Here is a 21,536-nt window from a genome sequence, read left to right as displayed (position 1 = left end):
TTCAACTTCGGGAAAAAAGAAATTGAAATAAGAGTATTCAGATCATAGGGGTGAAGAAGTGTTTATCACCCATATTGATATTCAGAATTTGAAATATCCATCCAGAGTTAAGATTCTAGCTCTAATTTGAAGTCTTATTTTGTAGAACAAAAACACCAGAAACAGAAAATGAATAAACAATGTTTTTACTCAGAGTTTGACCTACAACTAGTGTGAAGGTGAATACAATTACATTTTCACTGGCCATGCACAGTATGTACTGTGTGTAGAACAATCCCTGTATCGAATATGGTATACAATAAAAATGAAAATATGTCATAAAATCAGAACTAAGTACAAGAGAAACACTTAAATGCAACATTTTTTCTTCTAACTAAATTAGATATTATTATTATACAGGTGTCTCCATGGAATCAGAAGACTCATTGTGGAAGATTCATTATTCACACAATACCTATCATAGATCTCCTTAAACTCATTCACTGATAAAGCATTCACAACCACCTCTGGCAACCCATTTGCTACTGCCCAAAAGCAAAAATTCTGGTACTAACACCCTTGCTAACCACACTCTTACACAACTTCCATTGATAACACCTTGTTTTCTCCCATCTTGTCATATAAAGTCTCCAGTGTCAATCCTATAAAACCCCTTTAATAACTTAAATGCTTCTATCATGTCTCTTCTTTTTTTGCCTATCAGCCAGTTTTTGAAACTCACAGACTGTCGACCTACTCTCACAGGGAGCATTCCATAGGCTTACCACAATCTTTGTAACTCACCTCTTCATCCTCTCCACCACTTCTTCATCCCCAAGGAATCAAGGAGTCCAGATCTGTGTGCAGTTGTCCAGATGTGGCCTTATACAGGAGAACAATGATTTCCTTATCCCTGCTTATTACTGTTCTTTGACAACCACATAATCTGATGTGCTGTTTTGGTTAACCTCATAATATGTGCTCTCTAAACTTCAACTACTGGTCCACAATCACCCCAAGTCACTGACCTCATCAGTTTCCTGCAGTTCAGTTCCATCAGTATAGTACACAGTTTGTGATCTCTTCTCAAAGTTCAACTCCAACTGGCTTTCCAACACTACTGATCAAACTTGTCAAATAGTAAATTGTTCAGCTATCTACCCAAATTTCAGATAATCCCCTCTGCTTTTCCAATAGCCTTGATCTTTTTTTTTTAAACTGGTTCTCTCCTTCTATACACATTGTAGAGGTTACCTCTCCTCCTCAGACCACAATCTTGAAAGTTTCCAGTCTAACAAAACACATCCCTCATTTCATCCAAAATTCCTATCCACTTTCTAGCCCTGGATCAACAGAAGATGGATGAAAGTAGGTTGAAGGAAAACATTCAGTTTGCAGCAGAAGGCTTGCATCCAGAACTCTAGCTTCATACTTAACCTATGCAAAAGAACACAATAAATGTAAATCAACTATCAGCAAATTTAAATCCAACTTCATAAAGGCCAATAGCAGAAACTTGTCTCTTGTCCAAATGGTAGCTGTGCCTTCTGGTCCCTCACAAAAGCCATCAGATGCAACTTCTGCTTACCCACACTCCTGCCGCTCTCCAATTCTGATGGCACCACTGTAACAGCACCCAAAGAAAAAGGTGACTTCCCAGTAGCACTCTTTTACTCTAATTCCTGTATAAACAATGAAGGCAAATCACCTTCATACCAGCAACTGAGAATTGTATGCCTTCCATTGCCTTTAAGCATAAAGATATAAGAAAAATATTAGACAACCTGAACACTACAAAGTTGTGTGGTCTCGATGGCATCTCTCCTATTGTACTCAAACAATGTGCTCCTGAGCTAATACATGTCCTTTATCGTCTCTTCAATCTTCTACACCCGGATGACATCTATCCTATCTTATAGAAGCTAGCATATATCCAACCCATTCTAAAAAAGGGGAGACAAAAGCTTACCACCCAAGTACCAACCAATTATCATCACCTCAATCCTCTCCAGTAGTCAACTTCTTCACTACTTAGAAGCTCACCAGTTAATCAATGACCACCAGTATGGATTCTCCCAATCCAGATCTACAGCTGATATCTTAACCTACATCACTCACCACTGAACATGTGCCATGAAAAGGTTTGGAGAAAAGAAACGTGTGCTGTTACCATTGACATTTCCAGGCTTTCGATTGTATTTGGCATCATCAAGGCCTGCTTTGCAAATTGCCTTCCTTTAGTCTACCTACTGCTCTCTGTAACTGGACAGCACCCTCTCTTTGAGCTTTGCCACCAATGCTGGAGTGCCTCAGTTGGTTCTCTCATCTTCTCTTTCTCTTATACATACATGAACTATTCTCAATCACCACAAATTCTATCCAGAGTTTTGCTGACAATAGCACTCTCCATTCATCCTACTCCTTTGATAAATCAGGTAGTTACCAGACATCCATTACATCAAGATCATCTTCCTACCAGTACCACCTTAAACACTCTCCATATCATCCTTCAGTGGGACAAGGATAACCTAATCACCTTCAATGCTGCCAAAATGCAGTCTTGCCTTCAGTGGCGTAGCTGGGGGGGGGCAGAGTGGGAGGTCCACCTCGGGCAGCACTTTGCTTTTAAGAAATCTTGCCACACTGTCTACAGAACAGCAACTGAGTGATGAAATAGACTTCGATAATGTCATCCACGAGTTTGCTAACAGAAAAGCAAGAAAAATAATATTTTAGGATGTTGGAATTAAAATTTTACTTCAAAAATAAACATAGTTTTAATTTATTTCCCTATATGTCATTTTGACTTTTTATAGTATTTTTGGTGTGTACTGAGAGGGGTGGCAAACTCAGGGACTGCCCCAGGTGGCAAAAGTTAGAATACTGTTCACACATTTGGTGCACCTAAAACCTCTTTAAAAATTTTTGAATGCTCTCCAGAGGAGACAAATTCAGCTCATAGGTGACTCCTTCTGTCACCAACTCACTACTATAGGCACTTCCATGGTTAGTCACTACTCCAGGGAATTGGCAAACATCATTCCTCTACTTGCTGTTAGGGCTATTAAAACAAGAGCAGCAGCTATCCAACATCCCTTTTTAGTATGCCTGTTTCTCTTCTTCTTCATTTATTCCATCTACTTCTGTCCTCTAGAACAGCCTATCTCCATTATCTGTTTCCTAACAATTTCAACCTACAGCTCTTTAAGAAGAATGTCAATAGGTTTCTTCTTTCTCAGTCTTTATTGGCAACTCACACATGCTACTGATGTGCTATAGGTTCTTGTACCTCTTGTGTGGGAGATTTAAAAAAAAAAAAAAAAAAGGTGAAATCTTGTCAAATGCTTTTGTCAAGTTTGGGAATATCACTGAATAGGCTTTTCCCTTATCCAACTCCATTAATACTTTGTTATAAAAAGTAAGCAGTTTACTAAGGCAAGACTTACCCTTCACCAAATCATGTTGCCTCTTATAAAGCATCATATTCTATCCACCTAGTCCTGAATTCTGTCTTTCACCAACTTCTCCAATATCTTAAACACAGTGGCGTAGCTGGGGGGGGGGGGTCACCCCAGGCGGCACTTTGAACCTTTTTGAAATTTTGCAGTTAATTCTAAAATACAGTCTCGAGAACTCAGTTCCAAATACTGTATTGAAATACTACTGCGAATTTTCCTCACAATAGTGTAAGTGTTGCTAGTTGTGAGAGGAGTTTTTCTGAATAAAATTGAATAAGAATTACCTACATCACTATGAAATAGACTTCACCAATGTCATCGATGATTTTGCTAACAGAAAACAAGAAAAATAACATTTTAGAATGTTGAAATTAAAGTTTTATTTCAAAAATAAACATAGTATTTTAATTTATTTCCCTATACCCCTTTTGACAAATACACATCAACAGTATTTTTCATGTGTATTGAGAGGGGTAGCAAAATCAGGGATCACCCCGGCGGCAAAAGCTCTAGCTACACCACTGCTTAAATATCACCCCTGAGATGCTGATTGGCCTATAATTTGCTGCGTCTGTCTTGAAGCCTGCTTTATGCAGTGGGACTATTTTTCCTCTTTCATCTAATGGCACCTTTCCAGTATTTAGGCTTCAATTAAGCAGTTTGGTCAGAGATGCTGATACCTCCCTTGCACATGCTTGTAATACTCAAGCATTTATGTCATCTCACTCCATGGCCAAGTTTATATTGAGTTTCTGCAATATTTTAAGCACCTTCATTTCTTGAACTTCTATTTTCCTATCAGTCAGTCGCATCTGGCATTATAATATGCCTAGATGGTACATCCTGCAAAATGCTCACTCAACTGTTTGGTTCGGTTCTGTTACCTTCCCCATCAGCACTTTTTAAAGTCATCCTTCCATAGTCATTCCTCCTTTTACTTACCACATAGTGAAAGAACTCTAGGATTTCTTTTGTCCTCATCAGATAGCTTTCTCTCATAATTAGCTATGGCCTTTCTTGCCATACAGGTAACTGCTCATGGACATGCAATCACCTTTTTCTTTATAATCCGTCCACAACCTTTTCACTGTGCATATTATCCCTCTGACTATGGATATACACTGTGATACTGCTTTCTTCAAACACCCCTTGACCACCTCCCATGCACCATCAGCATCTCTCCCCCCTCCAAATTCTTATGCCGTGGCACTGTTGAAAGCCAACTCCTCAGCTTGTCAAAATCACCTGCTTTGTAGTTACACATATATCCCTTCTTAATAGAAAATTCTTCATGTCTGGCAATTTCCCCAGGTCAAGACTACATGATCACTTTAGCCACCCTAGCTAAGCTACCTCCAAGCAGAGGCAGCTTAGCTAGGGTGGTGTGCTAAGTTCTCTGATGCAGTGATCAAATCCAGCACTCTTAATCTTGTGTCCCCTTCATGATGTATTGCCTCAGGTAATTATCTCTCTGCAGTTGTATCAATTTAATTTCCTTCCCTGTCTGTCTTCCTCCAATTGAAATCTCCATAATAATTACTCAACACATACTCATGATGCTAATTTGCAAATGCATGTTATCTATATTCTTCCTTATACGCTCCTGAATTATAGCAGCAAACAATTCCAAGGGTGGTCGGAAAAGTTCTTGGCCTAACAATGAAAAATGAATTTATAATTTCAAAATTATTTTTATTTTTCAACATAATCTCCCTTAAGACTAATACATTTATTCCAGCGATGCTCCAGCGCCATTATCCTGTCCCTGTAGTGGTTCTCAGTAAGATCTGCAAAATACCCCCTCTACAGCTGCCATCATCTGTTGATTCGAAGAAAAATGCTGACCAGCGAGGAAGAGAGAAAGTCAGAGGAAGCTAAATCTGGGGAATAGGGTGGATGTTCCAACAATTTATAGTGCAGATCCCTTAATTTTCCCATTGCCAAAACACCTTTGTGGGCAGGTGCGTTGTCTTGATGAAAGATGATTTTTTTCTTCTGCAAACAGGTCTTTTCTTACGAATTTTTTCGTCTAGTCTGGTTAAAAGATCGGAATAATATTCCCCAGTTATTGCTTTACCCTTTTCAAGATAATTAATAAATACAATGGCTTCAGCATCCTAAAACACTGATGCCAAGACCTTTCCTGCTGTTGGAACCGACTTTGTCTTCTTTGGTGCTGAACAACGGCTTCTGTCCACTGTTTTGATTGCTGTTTGGATTCTGGTGTGTAATGGTGAATCCAAGTCTAATTCACAGTAATAAATCGATGCACAAAATCAGTTTTATTCTTGTTAAAATGCTCCAAGCACTGTTCAGAGATTTTCATGTGAGTGCGTTTTTGATCTGCTGTGAGCAAATGCGCCACCCATCTTGCACAAAGCTTTTCCATTTGCAATTCTTCATGGAAAATTATGTTCTACACGTTCTTTTGAAATGCCTATAGTCTCAGCAATTTCACGCACTTTGACTTGCCCATCCATCCAATACCATATCGTGCACTTGATCAATGATTTCTGGTGTTGTTACACTTTTTGGATGTCTTTCATGTGGATCATCTTCAAGGCTGGTACGGTCACGTTTAAACTTGGTAGCCCATGTCTTAATTGTTGAAAATGAAGGAGAAGAGTGCCCATAGACTTTTATGAACTTCAAATGAATTTCTTTTGGCATTAAACCTTCTTTTACAAAGAATTTTATAACTGCATAATACTCAATTTTATCCATTTCAAGGGATACAGACAACAACACTTTTTGCTTCAGACAGCTGTATCAACTTAGTGGATTTGTTTAATATTAAAAACATATATTATTAATGTGGTGTATATGTCAATTTGATATGCGAGAATGAGACTTGTAAAATTTTTAACCCACCTCTCAGATCCATTAGTTAAAATTGGTTTGAACACTTGTCTTGTATACAACTAGATTAGCATTTTGACTAATTTCTCTCTTATTCCATATACATTTATTCAGTTAACTTTCTACTATACCAGTATTTCAATATTCAGTTTATCACCTTCAACAAAAATTGTGCCTGAATATCTAAAATGCTTTATTTGTTCTACATTCAAGATGCAGTTAACATTCTTGATGTTTCCATTGTTCCTACCTGTTTTCACACCATATATATTTTACAGTAATTATTCAATTTAGTCTGCAGGATTCTCAATTTAGACAGAGAATCCTGCAGACATATACTGGATTTGTTTAGGATTAAAACAAAATCTGCATAAAGCAAACAGCTAAGTTTGATCATGATATCAGGTTTAACACCACTTTCATATTGAGAAAGTGAATAAGAGACTGAATAATATTTATGTATTATGCACCCTTGTTTTATATTGGATTTTACATCAAACCACCTTCCTATATACTTTCTTCAATTCTAATTCTAGACTTATAACTTAAACATACATATTGCTCTGTATTGTTTCATTTATCCCATATTATTTTGTTTTCTTGTTTAGTAAAGCTTTTCTTTTGATATCTTGTTGTATGTTTTTTTTCCAGGTCTACGAAACTTAAGTACAGATGCTTGTTATTTTCTCATGATTTCTCAACTATGTCATAAAGTGAAAATCATGTACTTCTCTGAGTTTCCCTTCACAAATTTTCTTAGCCTCTTATTAAGTATGCCTGCAAAAATCTTACCTGGAATACTCAGTAAGGAAATTACATGTTACATTCAGCTTTATTTTCTTAATATATAGGTACTGTGAGGGCTCCACAGCAATCATCTGGAATTCAACCCCATGAGGTGTAGTTGAGGTAAAACTTTTTATACTTCCCTATTTGAGTATTTATGGACAAATATCATCAAATCTAGATGCCTTTCCATAAAAAATATATTCTAGATGTTTGGAGTGATTACTTTGAAAGATTACTGAAAGTGGTAGAATATAAACAAGAGTAATATAATCACGTACATATCAGTACCTGAAGTAGAAAAATCACTGATATGTATTCCTGTTGACTATATTCTGCCACTGTTCTGCTCTGTTGCTTTTTGTTTCATTCAGTAATCTTTCAAAGTAATCGCTCCAGACATATACAATATTTTTATCTTCAGTTTTCAAGTCACCTTTCTCAACTTCAATAACTTTCACATACTCTTTCCATCATTTCTAAGCTCCTTTTATCAATAGTCCCCTTAAAAAAACTTGGGATTTTCCTGTTATTCATCTTCAAAATCTTTCAATGACTTCTGCTTATAGGAACAAACTGCATTGCATTACAGTGACTGATTGTGTTTTCAAGTAATAGTTTGTCCATGTGAACAATCACAGTGATTATTTATTTATTTATTTATTGGTAATATGTTTCTATATCCAAGTTGGTTTTAAATAAGATAATTGTCTTAAATTTTTTTTTCTTAAATCACCAAATCAGCTTTAATATCAATCGTGATTGACGTGTTGGCCACCGATGATATCAATATACTGTAAACAATGCTGAAAGAGTGGCAAATTCCCTCTTTCTGCTCCTCTGTTAAAAAAAAAAAAAAAAAAAAAAAAAAAAAAAAAATCACTAATCTTATTCCTGTGATCAGATGGTACTATTTCTAGGCAGCAGCAAGAGTATAGTAAGAAAGCAATGTAGGATAATACATAAACCAGGTATTATCCCCTAACCCAGGGCTATTCAACCTTAGGTAATCCAAGGGCCGCATTAGAAAAAAAATTATTCGAGGGCTGCATCACGATGCGTATCTAGTAATTTGGTGAGCAGCAATGACACAACCTTGAAAGATGAACAAATGAACAATACTAATTGCACGCTCACATTCATTGTGAGTGCCTGGAGCATGCACATTGGAAGAAACCAGTGTAAGAATGCTTCTTTGACACATCTAATATTTGAAAAGCATGTGGGTATAAGTGATGTAAAAACACCAAATAAAGTTACCAACATCGAGATTACTGATTGACAGCATTAAAATATCTAATACGCATTTGATTCAAATTGTTATTTTATTTTTTTGCTCGCAAAAATTAAAACCCACAGGTGGACCGCATGCGGCCTGAGGGCAGTGCTTTGGACAGCCCTGCCCTAACCTATTGGTAGGTAAGTTTGTCCACAGAGGAAGGCTATTATGGTTCAAAAAAGCATAAATTATTGCAGAAACACTTTGAAAACAAGCTGTTTTCAAACTATTTCAAGAACAACAACTGGTTTCTTCTGCTGATGAACATGAAAAATGAATGGTAAAACATGGACGTATTTTAGCATTTATAAAGTTATATTACAGAGGCTTCACAGCATAATTCAGAAGGCTTGTCATAAGATCAAATTCCATTTATTAAAAAATAAAATAAAATAAAATAAATGAATGTGAGAATTACAGAGGAATTTTGCTGCTCAGTGTAAGATTTATTTAGGTAGTATTTCATGGGAATATGACATCTAGGAGTTTGAAGAGAAACCTGTTATGCCATATTTTGTCTAATGTTTTGGCAATGTCTAGCAAGATCACACCTGTATGCTGTTTCCACTGTACCATACAATAATGTCCTTCATGACTTGTTTGAATGGAGTGGTTCTCCTGAAATTCAAATTGCTCATTTGGGGATGAGATTTAATTAATTAATAAGGAATTAAGCTGTTGGAAGTTGCAATCCCTTGAAAATGCTTCACAGGTGAGGCTCTTCCACAATTGAGGTGAGTGAAATGAAAGATGACTGGGAGTAGCAGGTTTGGTGAGTATGAGTTTGATTGTAAAGAGATGTTGAGCAGCTGTTGCTTGAGTTCTTGTAGATCTGGCAGAAATGAAAGGCATAATGGATGATAGTTCTGCTGAAAAGTGGCCATGGAAATAACTGCAGAAACTGATCTTCTATGAGAAAGTGGCTGAGGAGAGTCTGTAAGAGATGTGTTTAATCAACTGAACTGTCCTTTTCTGAACATCATCAAGAACTTTTAGGGAGATCTTAGGTGCGCCACCACAAACATAACAGCAATATTCCAATGTTGGTTAGATTTGGGATTTATACCAAGTAAGTAACTGGTCAGAAGAGAAGTACCATCTTGAGCAGATAAGGATGGCAAGTTTTTGGAATCTGATGATAGTATAGAAGTGATATGATTATGTCAGGAAATGTTTGGAGTAAGAGTCACTCTGAGAATAGAGATTTGGTCTTGACTGTTGAGCTGGGCATTATTAAAAACAAGTGGTTCAGTGTTCAGAACATTTGTACAGAAGATCTTGAAGCTTGAGATGTTTGAGCAATGCAATGAGTAGTTGTTGTATGAGTAGGATGAGTGGAGAGTGCTATAATTAGCAAAGCTCTGAATAAGGTTTGTGGTCAATGAGAGCAGGTTATTTATATAAATCAGGAAGAGTGTAGGTGACAGAGCTCTGAAGGATACCTACATTAACAGAAAAATCAAGGAGAGAGAACACCATTCACCATTATATGTAGGAATCAATCTGAGAAAAAACTGGCTGTCCAATTACACAAGGATGAAGGTAGTCCATATGATGGTAATTTGTTGAGAAGCCCTCGGTGCTAAACCCTATCAAAAGCCTTGGCGATGTCAAGTGTGATGGTATAGGTTTTTCCAAACTTTTTCATGGATTGAGTCCAGAGGTGCATGGCATAGGCAAGATCTCCTTTGGATCTAGATTGATGAAATTCACAATGGTAGTCACTAATTAGATAGTAGTGCTCCAAGTGTTGAAAAAGTTGACTGTTGATAACATTCTCTATTGCTTTGGACAAAACTGAGGTGAGAGTAATAGGTGGATAGCTTGATGGTAGACATTTATCACTTTTTTTTATGGGCTTGTTTTCATGCGTATGGTGGATACCAACTGAAAACAATTCAGCACATAGATGATAAAGAACAGGTGTTAGTTAAGGAGTACATCTCTTGAATACAATTGGCGAGATTCCATCAGGACTAGCTGCCTTTGTGGTATCCAAGTTTTTCAAGATTCTTCTGATTTCTTTTTGGCATAAGGTCACAGGAGGCATGAGATGCAATGTTCTAGGCAAAGGAGGAGGTAATTTGTCATGGTTATCTATGGAGGAGTTGGAAGAGAAGAATGAAGACAGAGTATCAGACTTGTCTTTAGGTGATGATACAATGTTACCGTTAGAATGAGAAAGTGGAAGTAGCACAAAATGGACAAAACGTTGTGCCCAACAACTTCAGCGAGGGGACTAGAAGGTGCAACTGCCAGTGGTACAAGTGGCAAGTTTCTACATTTATCCTGGTTAAAGTCAGACTTAGCCCTTTTAATGATGGTTTTACAAGTGTTGTGGGCAACTGTTTAGGAAGCTGGTGTTTTTGGTCTCAAGCTATTGTGACAGGCTGTTTACTTCTGTAAAACATTTCCAGTATTGAGACTACATGTTTTTAAACAAATAAACAAATATAATCCTACAAGTTTCGTAAGTGGTCAGACTTACATAGTCAGCGGTACTAGCAAAAGTTATGCATAAAAAATTAGAAACAGTTAATTATTGTCTAAAATTATTTGTCTACAAACATGTGGTCTTGGTATTAGGTACTTTCCACAGAACTACTAAACCATAGAAACTTAAGTAATTATCTAGGCTGTCTACTTTTCTTGGCACACCTCTACATGGTTTAGATATAGGGTGGGAATTTTAACAGCGTGTAGAACAAAAGCTTCCATTCCAATATGGATCATTTCTGTAACAAGATCACAAGTATCTGGATTTGAAGAATGAAAATGGTACTCTACCCATGGAAAGGAAGAGTAAAAGACATGCAAGTCCTCCCACTTGCCATTGTTGTAATGCTAAAGAACATGAGGCTGTGAATGGTTGAAGGAAGGATGTTCCAACAGAGATGAGATTGTGATCTGAATTACCAAGAGAAGTAGTCACCCAAACAGAGTGACTGGAAGGGGAACTAGTTAAGAAAAGATCCAGAATGTTGGGTCAGTGAAGAGGATTATTAGGAATTCTGGTAAGCATATTGGAGTTGCCTGGAATAATAATAATAATAATATGAATGATCTATTTTAAATAGATTACAGCTAAAATCTCTGCCTTTCTTCTATCTTGGGCTGTAAAATTCAAAAAAAGGGAGCCAATTAGAATTGTGGACATTGAAATCACCAAGAAAAATAACTTCATTGTTTGGAAATTTGGACTGAATGAAATCGAGCTTCAAGGATAGGAAGTGAAAGAGGTTAGAATGATTATTACAACTGGAAGAACAGTAGAGATAGCAGATGAATGAAACAAAATATGGCAAAGAAATCTTAAACAACAGGAGGTAAAAAAAGTGAAAGGATTCCATCCTTTGGGAAGGAATATTATATCACACAAAGGCACAATTACCTCCCTTATGGTGAAAGGAATCATATTGGATGTAATTTGGACAGTTAAGATGGGCTATGATTGATGTAGCAGAAATTTGGGATTCAGTCAGTAACACATCAGGTTTGAATACATGAAGGTGATGATGCAAGTCATTTAAGTTATTTTTGTTGCCAAAGAGGTCGATAAAGGGAATATGAAAGTTTTTTTGCATATGTGGGATTTTTGAATTCAGTTTTTTTTTTTTTTGAAGTTTATTTTTTAGTTTAACTACAGAGACATTATAATTATTTAGGCTTACTTTCATATTTAATGTTTGAAAAGGTGAAGAGAAAAAGAGAAGGGGAACATGTAATGGCAAAGAAACAGACTCTTGAACATGTCCATACAGAGAGCATTTATTCTCCTAGCCATAACCCTGACCTTGACACTCTCTTCCCCTCCCTACATATCATTACACAGCTTCTCTCACGGAATGACCAGGCAGTGTAAATGGCAGTGAGATTATGTACCATCAGGAAGTCTCTTAAACTGCAGTACCATCTGGTTTGGTCCTGTATACTAATTGGTGACTAGCCTGCAGAACTGCTATAATCTCAACGATCAGGGAGGTACTGGATCTTTACGGTATGTTTGTTGGCTTGCTCTTGATGGTATCACTCACACTGCATGTAGAATGGTAGTGGGGGGGGGGGGGACAGAAACCAGAACACTCGGTCTAGGAACCAAACATGGCAACAACAACTGGTGTTTATCTACCTGGTTTGTTTATCTAGCTATTATCTAAGATAACACGTTGTAATTTGGAAATTACAGTGTTATATTTAATAAACTTAACTATATTACTGTTTTCTACATCCAGTAAAACATGTTAATCTAGAAAAAGCATTAGTCATTTTGCTCACAGTAAGGGATTTATTTTGATAAAATTTCTTACATGTTGCATCCATGCTGCTTTAGGGAGTCACTATGTAATCAATATTTTTAATAGTCATATTTCAAATATGTTGTGTCAATTTCATTTGCATTTTCCCTTTCAAGTAACATGCAAAACTTATCTCTTCTTATTGTCATTCTTTAATATCTCAAGTTGTTCATATTTACAGAACAGCTAACATTTTATACAACCTTCAGTTTCTTTAAGAGCTGCTCACTTTTAATGAAGCATGAATTTCTCAAGCCTTTTTATTTGGGAGAGGATGTATTTTAATTCAAAAATTTCAGGATTTTCTGGTCTGCTGCCCAAAAAAAGTTATCTCTTGCAACATTTTAGCTTTTTAGGTCCACAAGAAGTGGGCATATATTTTGGCCTATCAGCCAACCAGTCAATAACTCAGCAATGCACATATGTACTTTTTTTTTAATATGCGAATCCCACTCAAAAAGGGCTATAAACCAATTGCAACTTAGTACTGTGGGTGGACTAATGGCTAGATCCTTCATAAAGCCTGCTCTAGAGATCAAATATGAAAATTTTTCAAGCCATTTCAAGGCCTCTAATAAAAAGGATATTCATCTCATACCAAGCAGAAAATTCCATCTATTCCCCAACAAAGACTTCCACAAAACATGAATGCCAGCAGTGGGAAATGAAACCATGACCTATTAGTTAGAGTAGCAGAAACACTAACTACTCAGCCAACTAGGCGAGTACACATCAGATTATTCCATGTTGTAAAAATCAAAATGAAATCAATTTTTCAGATCAAAACAAATAAATATTTACACAAAACATTCTTATATAGATTAGATTTTTGCGGTTATTTTAAAAACAAATGAATGATGTAATATATGCAGGTTCGGTTCCCTATACGAATTTCAAGGTAGTAAATCATTAGTATTCATGCAAAATTAACATTAAAAAATTACCTTCCCTTAATTTAGCCTCTGACTGTATAACATTCTGATTTTTAAGGAAGATAAGCCTTCGAAAGAAATCATCTTCACTTGAAACATCCTCCACAACAAAGTTTCCACTGATAGTACTAAAACCAATATAACGAACTTCTCGATAACCAACATCCTCTCCTACTGACAAAAATGGAACCTAAAAAAAGCAAAAACAAACACTGTTTCATTACAAAAAAAAAAGAAAAAAAAAGTAATCATTCAGTTATGCAAAATTAGAATTTAGTAGATAGAATCCAAGAATAAACAAAATAAGAGAAACCAAAACTTACGTCAATAAGGAAACCAAACAGGAAAATGAGAAATATAGAAATTAAAAATCCATCATGTGGTAAAGAAGCAAGTACAGCACTTTAAAATAAAAATAAATAAATAAATTAAAAAAAAAATATATATATATATATATATATATCATGCACATCCATAAAAGGTTGCAAGACACATCAGTCTAAGAAACAATCATATATTTCATATAGGTACCAAAAGATCACACACACACACACACACACACATATATATATTATTCTAGTCTCGATTATAGTCAGTATGTATATATATATATATATGTAGAAAGTATAATAAATGTTAAAGATACCAAGCTATTTTAAACCTGGTTTTACTCCATTTCCCAAGTAAGCAAACAGACAAACAAGTCAAGTTTGTGCCTGCAAGTGTTGCAAGTTTAGCTGACCCTACACATAGTGCAAGACCAAGGCAACTCAGGGTAAAAGTAGAATAAGCTCTGATCACTAATCTTAATATTTACCCTTAATGCAAAGCACATCTCCTGGAGGAGATGTATGATGCTTTGTATTAAAGGCAAGGGGCCACTACCCAGACCGGTTTCGACCTTTATTGAGGTCTCATCAGTTGGAGCCAGGCTAGAAATACCAAGATTTTAGTAATACAGAGCTTATAAGTATTTTACCAGAACAAGTTACCATAAGGTGTTTTAACCTGATTAAATAAAAATTTCAGGAGGAGATATAAATGTAGAAAGTATTTTACCTTGGGTATAATAATATTTCTACATTTATATCTCCTCCTGAGATTTTTATTTGCAACAATTTGGTCAGAATGACCATGATAGTGATTCTGACCATATTGTCTAGCTATATGGTCAGAATAGAAGAAGCTATATGCAATCAGTGTATTTAGGGAGAGCTGGTTAAGAAAAGATCCAGGATGATGGAGAATGATGAGAATTATCTTGTATTTTGGTTGGTAGGTGAACAGTTGTGTTAGTTCATTACTGACAACAGTTCACTTCTCTTCCAGCTTAGTCCGTGAAGATAGATAAGGGTAGCCAGTCAGAATTCAAGCAGATCCCAGTTAACTGGCTCACTAGTTAATCAAAGTATTTGGATAAACAATATAATCAAAATATATCATCATAATCAAACTCTTAACATATATCCCTCAGGGTGTGTACAGGATATTATGATAGTACTACATGAAAAAATTATATCATTACTAATTTCCTATCAATAATTTTTCTCCAAATTAATCTGCTATCCGTCAAGATTCCAATATTATTGAATCTAATATTTCTGTCTTATACGGCAATTTTTACTGTAGCAATCCATCTAGATCTTGGTCTTCTGGCTCTTTTTTCTGCCATCCAGGCAAAAAAAAAAAAACACTTGTTTTGTTAACCTTTCATCTCCCATTCTATTCAAGTGGCTTCACCTGAGATTAGCTCTGTTAACAAGTTCTTTCCTAATATTCTTATTTTTAATATGATACTACCATTGATGCCATCTGGTCACTTCCCTAATCTTTCTCCGAACTCTCATATCTGTGGTCTCCAGTCATTGATCAAAGAGGTTTCCAAATTTAATTGGTCGTCGCCACTAAAATTGCGCCCTAAAGAGCTGAAACAACTTACTTATACTGTAGGTTTTCCATTCAGGATTTTTATCCAATGTTTCTGTTTTCTGTAATTTTCATTCTCTTTTCAATGCTGATTTTCATACCAAATTTAAAGCAGTTATTAAATCCAGTCAGGTAATCCTGCAGACTTATACTGGATTTATTTAGTAGTATAACATCATCTGCATAAAGTAAAGAGCTGAGATCAACATCTCCAATTTGGATATTAGGTTTAATTACCACTCTCCTTTATAATGCTATCTATATAGATAATAAAAAACAGTGGAGATAATGTACACCCATGTCCCTGTCTCACACCTGATTTAACTTTCGAACTGCTCTTACAATTCATATATAAACTAAGTACTGCTTGATATAATGTCCCATTTACATGCACCAAATATCTAAAGCATTTTGAACAGTTTTACTCGTTCCTTTTCCAAATCTACAAAATGTAAATACAGATCCTTCTTATATTCCCATGATTTCTCAACTATTTCTCAGCCCACATCAGAAATGCTGAAAGCAAGGACTATATCCATTTCCACCACCACTACAGTCGCTCAGGACTTGCTGATCATGATTTGCTGACACCTGCCATAGTATAAGATTGAAGAAGCAGATTCAAGGAAAGACTTTTCTTAAATATGCTTCTGCTTAAGAAACTATTATAACACCAACAAATTTGGTTGAAGAAACTGCCCCAAATTTGGGACGCTCTCATCCTCTATATTTCAGCCCAACAGCCAAGAATGCCCAATTTAGTCCACTAGAGTGCGCTATTTATGACTTTAGGCCTACTCTCAGCTGACATGCTTCAGCCTCATTACTTACTGTAGTGCCTATGCACACATATTTTATTATATTCTGTTCCCTGATGATAGCAATCTGACTTTGCTGAAATATTGGAAGTGTTGATTAAATTTATTTTAGTAATATGTTAATTTATACTGTAAATTCAGGAAGTGAATAAGATTTGGGATCTTAGAGTGATGGTAGACAGCAGACTGATGTTCTTAGGGGACCAAATGTTCTCATATCTGGTCTCCTAGTCTTCCTTGTGATGTAGAAACACTAAAGAGGATCCAAAGATGAATAACCAAAGTGATATCAAGAGTCTGGAGTGCTGGTTATAAGAGTGTTTGAGAGAATGTGGATTATGGAGGTTGGTGGATAGGAGGAGATATGATAGAGACCTTCATGTTAGTTAAGGAATTATAAGAGTGGATATTAAGATGGGAAGAATAAAAAGCCATCCCTGGAAGTTGTATAGAGATGTGGTGAAGAAGAGTGTGAGGAGTAGATTTTTTATGTGGAGAGCTGTTAGTGAGTGGAATGCATTGCCTGAGTGCATTGTGAATGCAAATAGTGTAAATAACTTCAAAGCTCATTATGACAGACATGTTGCTGGTTGAGTGGGCCTCCCACGATGAGTCTGTTGACTCCATGGAGGTTACCAAATATAATAATAATAAAATACAGTTATGAATAGCCAACACCTTATTACCAGCCTCCAAAATATTTTACCACCCTTCCTGATATTTATTTTCTATGTTCTTACCAAAGTTTTCCATGATGATTTGTTTAGCTAGTTTAACACGTTCGCTGCCACGCTACTCGGGCATAGTTTGTTCCCACACGCCAAGCACTTTCACGTCTTCAAGGTCACTACGAGCATTCTCGTAGGCGGCTTATCAGACAGAATTTTGTTTCATATGCCAACTGCGAGTAATCTTGTATCACCCCCACCCATATATTACATGCACTGAAGAATGTGTTTATTGCATCTTGTCTCTAAAAACCTTCAGTTTCGCCATGACCAGTAAAAGGAAACTTACTGATAAAGAATTAGAAGCTTAAGCTAATAAGAGCGATGATGAATTTAATGAATTCATCATTGCAAATGGAAGGATAAGAGGGAAGTTCTTTCCATTTCAAATATGCACAAATATGAAATGGTTGAAGCAAAAAATCGGAATGGTAAAATTCAATTAAAACCAAATATCGTTAGGGACCATATAATTTGGGTATGTCAGGCATCGATCTTTCTGATCACATGCTTTCTTACTATTCCCCCTTACGAAAGACAATTAAATGGCCAAAGAAATTGACAATACGCATTTTTGATATATACATTCAAAATGCGCATAAATTTTATAATATAATTACTGGAAATGCAATAACTGCATTAAAATTTAGAGATCAATTTATCTCAATTTTTGTTAGAATGGATGAACTTACAGCATCACAGAATATCAGCAGGAATCGGGCTCTTCATTATTTGGAAATTTTACCACCTACAGAAAAAAATATTCACCGACAAAGCCATGCCGAGTATGTACACGAAACAAACAACGACGCGAAGCACGTTATTATTGTCCTGTTTGCCAGGAAAAACCACCATTGTGTGTGGAAAATTGTTTTAAAGTGTATCATTCGTAATTTGAATAAATTGGTTTTTATTTTATTGATTTCATTTTATTATTTTTATTGATTTTATCAGTTTTAAATTGATTTACAAATTACGTGTTATACTACGGATTAGCTCGCACTTGGCATAGGAGGTTGGTAATCGACATACGAGTATATTCGTACTTGGCTTCTGAGGGTCATATATAATATACTATATTTGAGTTGAAATTATTTCCCTTCTATCAAGCCCCCAGACGTGTTCTCCACTTTATTCAGAATCCAAGGGTTCAAATTAACGTAATTATACTAAGGGTTAACTCGTGTTTGGAATAGGAGGTCGGTAAATCAACATACGAGTATACTTGTAGTTGGCTTGTGAAGCTCATATACAAACTACGAGTATATTCGTAGGTGGCAGCGAATGTGTTAACATAGTACTTTGCTTTCTTACATTTTAATCTATATTCTCTAAGAGCACAAATTGACTTTTACAAGTCTAGAAGAACAAAGACAAAATGAGAATATAACAAGAATTTACTTTGTTTAATTGAGACACAATGCTGTTTAATTGGGCCAATCAGTTACTTCTATCGCATGGAATGTTAGAAACATTACATAATCTTGCTCCAAAAATTTAGTGCTGATGACATCTAATACTGATGAAACAGATTTATTATATTGTGCCACACTGTGTTATAAACAAGCTAAACTATTTGCATTAATAAAAGCATTGGATCGTGTAACAGTGTTATGTTGTTCAAATATGTCAGAAATGATATACAAAAGTTATTAGTTATTGAAAAAAGTGAAAAGCCTTTATGGTTTACAGAGATTAGAATGGAAAGTTTACCAGTTCAGTACCATGCCAACAAAAATGATTGGATAATATCTGATTTTTTTTTTTAAGAATTGGCCTATGAGTTTGGAACAGAGAATTACAACAGAAATCAAGGAACATTTTACTGGGTTCTTGACAACTGCTAAGGAGGTCAGCACAAAAGCCAATCTTTTATAACAATTTATGGCTAATAGGTGACAAAGAAAAGCAGCAAGAACATTAAAAGTATCTTGCTTATTTATGGTTTTAAGCATTTAATACTTGATGGGCCAGATAGGGCTAACATTAAAAATTATGTCCCATTAGAAGAGAACCTCATCAGAAACTATGTAACCATTAATGGTAGTCTTCAATACTATAATGAAAATGAATATTTTGATGATAAAATTCTGGAGCAAAATATCAGAGAACATTAGAAGAACATGAAAGTTATGATGACACTCCTGAGCATGAAAGATGATTACTCTTGATAGAAAATTTACTGCTGGATTATGTCTCAATTTCATGAAGGAAGGCAACGAAGGCAGTTCTATATCTGCACTAGATACCTGAACTGATTTTGTTCCATTGCAGTCAATTAAAAAAAAAAACTAACAGGCCACCCTCGACTAATTCCTAGAATGTCATTAACTCCATGAGATATCAATCTATAAATAAGTATATAAATGAAATTATTTTTATGGCAAATATTTTATTTTAATTAAAGCCAATTGTTTAAGTTTATCTAAAAGCCAACAATTTTGATACTCAACAAACAAAAAAACTTGTATAAACTTCTATTTTAAGCAAAAAAAAAGAAAAGAATTTATCAATATGAGATCTGATTTCTAAATGGGATAGATATATGGCAATTGTAAGGAGAGAAAAAAAACATGCAGAAGAAAGTGTTAAATGTTTATTTTAGAAGGTATAAAATAGTTTAACATCATCTTATCATTTACTTATCAGTTAGATTAATTACTTTAAGAAGTGAACATTAATAAACCTCTTATATTTGCACTAGATTTAATTAGAAGTACAGTTACATCCCGTGTTGTCACGTAACATGCGACTTGCGTAAATTCACAGTTACGTAATAAATCTATTAGCATGTATGAACACGTTTGTTGCTTTGTGCAGGTGCGTCTTTGACAGCCTTATTGCAGTAAAGTAGCAGATGCCTCACGCGGTTAGCTCAGTCACTTGTTATCACTGCTAGTTTCGTTGTTTTTTTATCCTTAAAATGGAATGCAAATGCAAAACAGAATGCACTGGTAATAAATCTAAAAAACAAAGTTCTGCAATTACTTTAGAAGAAAAATTGAAAATAATTCATATGTATGAAGGTGGGAAAATTCTATCAACAATAGTTTGGGAAATAAATTGTCCTATTTCGACAGTGAACACAATAGTGAAGATTAAAGTTCACATCGCTGAAAGCACGAAAGGTGCAGTAGCGTTGAAGGGCACAATTATCATCATCATCAAATTCCTGCAATGTACCTTCAAAGGGTGTACAGAATATGATAGTACCACATGAAAAAATTTACATCATTACTAACTTCCTATCTACAATTTTCCTCCAAATCAGTCTGTTACTTGTCAAGACTCCAACATTATCAGATCTTATATTTCTATCGTCTAAGGCACTTTGTACCTTATCAATCCACCTATATCTTGGTCTTCCTCTGGGACATTTTCCTGCCAACCTGGCAGAAAACACTTGTTTTGCTAATCTTTCCTCGCCCATTCTGTTTAAGTGACCATACCACCTGAGATTAGCTCTGCTAACGCATTCCTGGATGCTGACAATGTCAAGTTCTTTCCTAATATCCTCGTGTTTAATATGATATTGCCATTGATGCCATCTGTTCATGCCTGTAATCTTTCTCTCAGGACTCTCATATCTGCGGTCTCTAGTCTTTGGTCAAGTGTTTTACTTCTGACCCAACTCTCATATCCATAAGTTAAAACTGGTTTGAACACTGTCTTGTATACAGTTAATTTAGTGTTCCAACTAATTTCTCTCTTATTCCATATGAATTTATTCAATTGACATCTCACCATACCAGCTTTGCTGATTCTGTTGTTTATTTCTATATTTAATTTACCATATTCAATAATTTTTGTGTATTTTTTGTGCAGTCTACAGTTCACATCTGAGAGCTGCTCAACTTTTATTCGCTTTAAAACTTTCTTACATGTTGTTCTTTTCAATATGAAATTCAATTTTATCTTGCTCAAGACTAAATAGTGATCACTTCCAATTTCAAATCCTCTGTACACTATGGTGTCCTGCACCAGGGAGAAAACATCACTATCAACAATAGCATAGTCAATGAGACTTTTCTTATTCCTTGCCTCTTCTCTCCATGTGAATTTTTGCACATTTTTATGTTGGAACACGGTGTTAGTAATAACCAGTCCATGTCCTGAGCAGAAATCCAACAGATATTTGCCATTATTATTAGCTTTGCTCTTTTCTCCAAATTTTCCCAAAATATTTTTGTATGTCTGACAATCATTTCCTACTCTGCTTTTTTACATCCCCAACAAGGACCAACTTTTCCTTTTTCATTGTGTCAGTTGCTTTTTCTAAAGCCTCAAAAAATTCCTCCACTTCTATCTTATTAGAACCTTCTGTGGGACAATAGGCACAAATAAGTCTCATTGTCCAGTTCCCCATTCTCATATTTGCCCACATTACTCTACTTGAGACTGCCTGCCATTCAAGATCGTATTTTGTGTTGAATACTATGGCTACTCCTTTTCCTTGATTGTCATTGCCTGAATATA

General features: G+C 35.5%; 1 protein-coding gene across 1 annotated transcript in view; it reads right to left on the bottom strand.

The window, feature by feature from the left end:
* Positions 1 to 21,536, bottom strand: part of LOC150098398 (eEF1A lysine and N-terminal methyltransferase-like) — a 139,343-nt gene that overhangs the window by 29,574 nt on the left and 88,233 nt on the right. Inside the window, exon 8 of the mRNA XM_090404818.1 lies at positions 13,601 to 13,778. Within this exon, the coding sequence (XP_090260944.1) occupies positions 13,601 to 13,778 (178 nt within the window). The remainder of the gene's footprint in view (positions 1 to 13,600; positions 13,779 to 21,536) is intronic.

The sequence above is a fragment of the Typopeltis vanoorti genome, chromosome 15 (genome assembly GCF_054136105.1).
Source record: "Typopeltis vanoorti isolate ZY-2024b chromosome 15, IOZ_Tvanoo_1.0, whole genome shotgun sequence".
In the NCBI taxonomy this organism is placed as follows: Eukaryota; Metazoa; Arthropoda; class Arachnida; order Uropygi; family Thelyphonidae; genus Typopeltis; species Typopeltis vanoorti.
This window is presented reverse-complemented; position numbering and strand designations above follow the sequence as displayed.